Source organism: Condylostylus longicornis, unplaced genomic scaffold, assembly GCF_029603195.1.
Source record: "Condylostylus longicornis isolate FDR11 unplaced genomic scaffold, ASM2960319v2 ptg000044l, whole genome shotgun sequence".
NCBI classification, from domain to species: domain Eukaryota; kingdom Metazoa; phylum Arthropoda; class Insecta; order Diptera; family Dolichopodidae; genus Condylostylus; species Condylostylus longicornis.
Genome location: NW_026578013.1, coordinates 5352305 through 5358257, shown reverse-complemented (window position 1 = coordinate 5358257; position 5953 = coordinate 5352305). Strand labels below are relative to the sequence as shown.

The window sequence follows — 5953 nt, the reverse complement described above, 5'->3', positions numbered from 1 at the left end:
TGTTTTGACATTAAAATCTCTTATGTAAAAAATAATATTATTGAAAACATTGTACAACATAATGCACGCATTCTTTATACTGCCATTAAAATTGAAATCTTCATCTGAAAAGAAGATGAAAAACATTGAAATAATATTCTCAATAATATTATTATTCTTCAAAACAACTAAGTCAAATGCACTGAACAAAAATTATATGACAATTGTATATTTTAAATGTGTGTACTTAAAAAATTCCTCACTTTCCAATGAAATCAAATTGAAATAAATATTATGTTTTTTTTTCCGATATTTATCGGGATCACTTGAACCAGATCAAAAACATTTATTTAACACGAAAAACTAAACAAATTTGACATAACACTTGTCATTTAAGATTTTAAGTATACACATAAGGTACACATAAAATCTGTCAAAGGTTATACCTACCACAATATACTTTCAATTAATAATGAAGGTCTTACATTATTATACAGAAACTAAAAGTTCAAAATTTCATTGATGACAACAAGTGGACCAGTTAATGAAATTTCTGATTGTATTATTATTATATGTATATATATATATATTGTATAAAAGATACAAAACGGTAAGTTGTAAGGTATGCGTAAATATTATGAAGGTTTTTCTTAATTTTCTTTTCTTTTTATATTTCTGTGAATCTCTAAAATAAAATTTAATAGTTCTCACCTGAATTTGTTTTTCTTTTCATTTTTCTTTTTTCTTTCGCTAATATTTTAAAACAATGTGTAATAATTATATAATTCAATTTATAATAACTAAAGAAAAATATTATAAATGTAGTGTGCTGAATCTTTTTTTCAGTTCATAACATCAAATTTGCACAGTATTGAAAATGAATAGTTCCAAATAGAACTTATATTATTAATTTTGAATAATATTTTCAATTCGTTTGAATTAGTGCGAATTTTTGAATTTTTATTTAAAATTTGGGAAATCATTTAAACTTCATTTAAAATTTCGATTTGAATTCGAACCTGCAGTCTTTAATTTTAATAAGTTTATTTTGTCATAATCGTAAGACCAGTTAATGATCTATCACCACCTTATGTTAAAAATAACATTGAAAAAGAAAAATTCTTGAAGATGAACTTTGTGGTCCCTCTTGATTTAGTGTCACTTCTTCGGCTTGCTTATTGCATTTTTGTATTGTTAAAATAGTTTAGTTTGGACACATTTATCTCACAGTTGCTTTTGTCAACTCCGAATTTTCACGTTTATATGATTTTGTTAGTATTTATTGTTGTTTTTATTCTTCTTCTTTTTTTATTTGTTTTGTTTTTTGATCTCAAGTGATAATAGTTTTTTTTTTGGAAAAGTTCATATTTTAAAGATTTTAAAATCATCTCACAATTTTTATATTTTTTATTACTTTTTTGCATAATTTGAATAATTTTTAAAGTTTTTTGTTTCTTCTGTTGTAGTTTTGAGTGTTTTCCATCAAGAAAATTTTTTGTTGGTTTTGGAAATGAAAAAAAAATTTTGTAACCTATATATTTGGAGTTTCTCAACAATCAGTTATCAGTTTCAAATTCTATCATCTATCGTGCGGTTTTAACATCTATTCGCTCTCTAAATAAAAAAAAAAAATTCGGAATTATTTGTTCGAAAAAAATATTTTTTTTTTCAAATTTTCGGAAAAAATATTTCGAAAAAATAAAATTTTCTATCCTTTAATATCCTTAAAGTAAAAGTTAAAACGCAAAATAAAAATTAGTTATCCTTAAAATCAATAAATAAAATTAAAAGTTTAAAAAATAAATATATATATATATATATAAATTTAAAACGTAAAATATGAAGCGTTTACTTTATGTGATATGGTATTTATTAAGCGTAAATTTAATAAATTGTGAACCAGAACCAAGTTATGGTGTTCCAAGTATTTTATCACAACAACAAAATAATATACAAGGATTACAACAACAATTGCAACAGCAACAACAACAACCACAACAGCAACAACAACAACCACAACAACAACCGCAACAATCAGGATTTATTCAAATGTATAGAAGTGATACAAAATATATGAGTCAAATGACATCCACTGAACCGAATCGTTTTAATTCTGGTAAGGGTATGTCAATTTTGTACATGAATATTTTATGTAGGGTAATAGAATTGCTCATATATGTATAATGACGAAATGAATTGAATTCAATGGATTTACATAAATTGATTCAATAAATTTCAGTTATATAATAAAGTCTATTTGTTTATATGTATGTATACAACAATAGAGCAATTTAATTAATTTTCAACGTTAACCGTTTTATTGAGAAATATTCTCAAGGATATACGTATATGCAATGTAGTTTTGCTGTTCTTTTCTATAAAATTTAGGAATGTTATAAGAATTTCGATATAGAAATAAGGGATAGAAAATAACAAAAAAATTTCCCGTGTTTTTTGACAATTCTATCTAAAGTAAATATTTACCACTAAAATTATGAATTCTCATTAATAATTTTGTTAAATTTTATTAAAAATATTAATTGGAATTGGTTTTATGTTCTCACCGTAGCTAGGGATGTACTTTTAATTAAAAAGTTGGAGGCTTCACTAGGGTTATTTCACCTTACTTGGAAATATAAATCACAATTCACAAGTCGTCGAATAATAAGTTTTTTACTTATACTCGTATTCCTAGAATTATTGTAATAATCGTGCAATTTTATCTTAATAACCAAAATGCAAAAAGTCCATTATGATTTTATTATGTGTAGGTACTAAAAAATCAATTATTCAAAATTTCGTTGAATTGATATTAAAAATATTTGTCAAGGACTCTAGTGATTTTTAATGCTCTTTCTTGTTTTTTATATTGTGGCACGCAATTAAATTAGCAATTTCAAGAGGATAATTTGAAAATGTGGTTAAAATTTTATGAATAAAAATATTATATTTTCTTTTTCAAGTGGATATAATTTTTTTTTTTTGAAAATATTATTGTATAATTAGAAGTTAATTAAAAATAATATTGCTTTCGCCATTTTTAAAATTACCAAATTATATCAAACACAATAAACTGAATTATCCATTTAAAATCAATTGAAAAGAACAGTTGAAAGAACAATGCCATAATATGATATTATTGGCCATTTGAATCCCAATTCTATAACATGACTATGTGAGCAACCAGTTCATACGACACATAGTACCTAAAATTATGATTACATATTGTTTTGTTTACAATATGTAAAGCAATACAAAAATACGAACGGATCTTATTAATATTTCTACTTTTGGTTATTGACAATATTTCCCAATCCATTCCTCTGAAATAACCCTTCCTTCCACAAATTTAAAATTGTCGTAAAAATACCCATTTTGATTTGTAGATGAAAAGGCGCCTTCGAATAATAAACTAACCTGAAAGAACACATTTTTAGAAAGATTCAGTTGCATCTAATTTGAAGCTATAAAACTTATATAATAATATAATCTTTAAAAAAATTTTCTAAACATTTCAGGAAATCAACAAAATTCATTTCAAGGTCAAACAATGTTCGCAAGCCAGCAATCATCATCATTTCCATCAACACAAAACGCACATTTACAAACAACTTTTGAAATACAACCAAGTTATGGTTATGATTTAGGATCAATATCACAACAAGAACCTATTCAACAACAATCAAGTGGGCATGATCTTTTTGGTTCTCAATCACAAGATAAATCAAATCAAATAAATACACAACAAGAATTAAGCACTGGTGAAAGTTTTCTACATCCCCAAAGCACACCATTTTTTCCAACACAAAATAATCAATATATTCCACCAGCACCACCATCATCTGTAGCACCATCATTATCATCATCTCAATCACCACCACCACCAGCACCAACTCAACAACAAGAGCTTCCTTTACCTCCAACTGCATTCCCGTCACAACCACTATTTAATCCACAACCAATTAGCAATGACATATCACCACCATCACCTGGTTTAAATGCACCTCCACCACACCAACCACCATCTCCATCAACAACAGCACATACAGCACCATCTTCAGCACCATCATCCAGTTCATCATTATATGATGATAATTCATATCAACCAACAGCTTATGATTCAACAGATGGTTATTATCCACCAGCAAAACAAACAGTTCACAAACATATATATGTACATATACCACCAAAAGATTTTGATGAAGAAGCACCACGTCAACATTTTAAAGTTCCTCGGCCTGAAAAACATTATAAAATTATTTTTATTAAAACACCAACACCAACACAACCCCAACCAGTTGTACCACCCCTACCACAAAATGAAGAGAAAACCCTTATTTATGTTTTACATAAAAAACCTGAAGAACCAGAAGATGTTACTATACCAACACCAGAACCAACCCAACCCTCTAAACCCGAAGTATATTTTATCAAATATAAAACAAATAATTTACCTGCATTATATGGGGCACCAACTCCACCATCTGAAGAAGATGCAACTGCTGCAGCTGGTCATGGTTATCCACCAGCTTTACAATCATCAGGTGATGAAAATCGATCACAACTTATTGAACCAAGAAATGGAAACGAACATATTGGTAATAATGGTATTGAAGTAAGTAACACATTATACAATGCCACAATTACAAATCTTCATCGATACTTTTAGCTTCTCTATATTCATAGGTTTATAGAAGGAATTTAGTCAAAAAAAATTTTTTTAAATATTTCTTACAAAAAAAAAATTTTATAATATTTCTTGTTCTCGTACATTTCTTTGTTATTAATAATGATAAACTGTATTTGTTTTTGTTATGTCTCTTGAATGAAAAGAGAAAAGATATTTTGATGTAAAAAAAAATAAAAATTTTGTAATAAAAGTGCTGTAAATAAAGTTTTACAATAATTTCTAAAAAAACACTTGTTTTATACTTGGTCTATTTCTCTAATTTAGTTTCGAATATATTGACTTTATATCAGCATTAAAATTCTTCTCTCTTTGATTATTGAAGTGCAGCGAAATTAACGGTAAAAGAAAAACTCATAACAATCAAACAAGCTTATAGTGTTTTTCTCTTTCTGCGGTATAGACTCAATATGCACTTCGGTATTTTCTCATACTGATTTTGACTTGCAAGACGACATATAGATTCGCTCAAATTACGTAATCACTATGACTTTTTAATCAAAGTCCAATTTGATTGCAAAATTTGTTCTCTCACAATTTTTATGCCAATTTATTTCTTTCAACATATTTTATCCAAAAAAATTAATTCAATAGTCAAAGAGCTATTATAACGTAATCATTAAATAGTTCACATAACTGCTAACATTAAAATGAAAATTAAAATAAAAAAGAAAAAAAATTTTCGGAAAAATTATCAAAATCATTTTTAAATTTCCGTCCTAGAAAATCTATTTAGTGTAAAAGTTGACCTTCAAAGGTAGAAAACTCTCACATCAAATTTTAATTCCATTTATTCGCCAATAAAAAAAAATTAACGGAATTTATTTGATTAATTGGCTTTTGTTTCGTGTGCACATGAATTTGAAGTGAATGTGAACTAAATTTTAAATTTAAACAATAATCGCTTTTCCAGTTTATTACACAATCTCGTACTCCAAAATTAATTAATACAAAAAAATTATTTATTTTTTTCTTTTAAAAACCAACTCTTCATAGAGAAAGTATTTAACTTATTTCTTTGATGAAAAATTAGCATGTTATGCGCTGGTATATGTTACGATTTTTGATTTTCGCGAAAATAATTGAGGTTATTTTAAAAATTTTTAGCTTAAGGTCTGTGTTCAGAAATTAAATTTTCCACATATTGTGACAATTTTTGTCGTGAATTAGCTTCAATAGCAGAAAGACATGATATTTAATAAAGATTTTTATACCCGTACGAACGTATGTTCGAAGGGTATACTAAATTTGCCTTACCGTTTGTAACGCTAAGAAATAACGGTCTTA

At 26.5% G+C, this 5953-nt stretch overlaps 1 protein-coding gene across 1 annotated transcript; it reads left to right on the top strand.

Moving 5' to 3' along the window:
• The first annotated feature begins 2028 nt into the window (after positions 1 to 2028).
• On the top strand, positions 2029 to 4648 carry LOC129610396 (uncharacterized). Its single transcript, XM_055522962.1, has 2 exons — positions 2029 to 2101; positions 3498 to 4648. Exons 1-2 carry the CDS (start codon positions 2029 to 2031, stop codon positions 4646 to 4648), a joined length of 1224 nt encoding a protein of 407 aa, XP_055378937.1.
• The last annotated feature ends 1305 nt before the right edge of the window (positions 4649 to 5953 follow it).

What these genes read in the sequence shown, in the direction of transcription:
- LOC129610396 (XM_055522962.1), top strand. Translation starts at nt 2,029, where the DNA reads ATGTATAGAAGTGATACAAAATATATGAGTCAAATGACATCCACTGAA. An exon ending in TCGTTTTAATTCTGGTAAGG is followed by an intron (nt 2,102 to 3,497) that starts GTATGTCAATTT and finishes TAAACATTTCAG; the next exon opens with GAAATCAACAAAATTCATTT.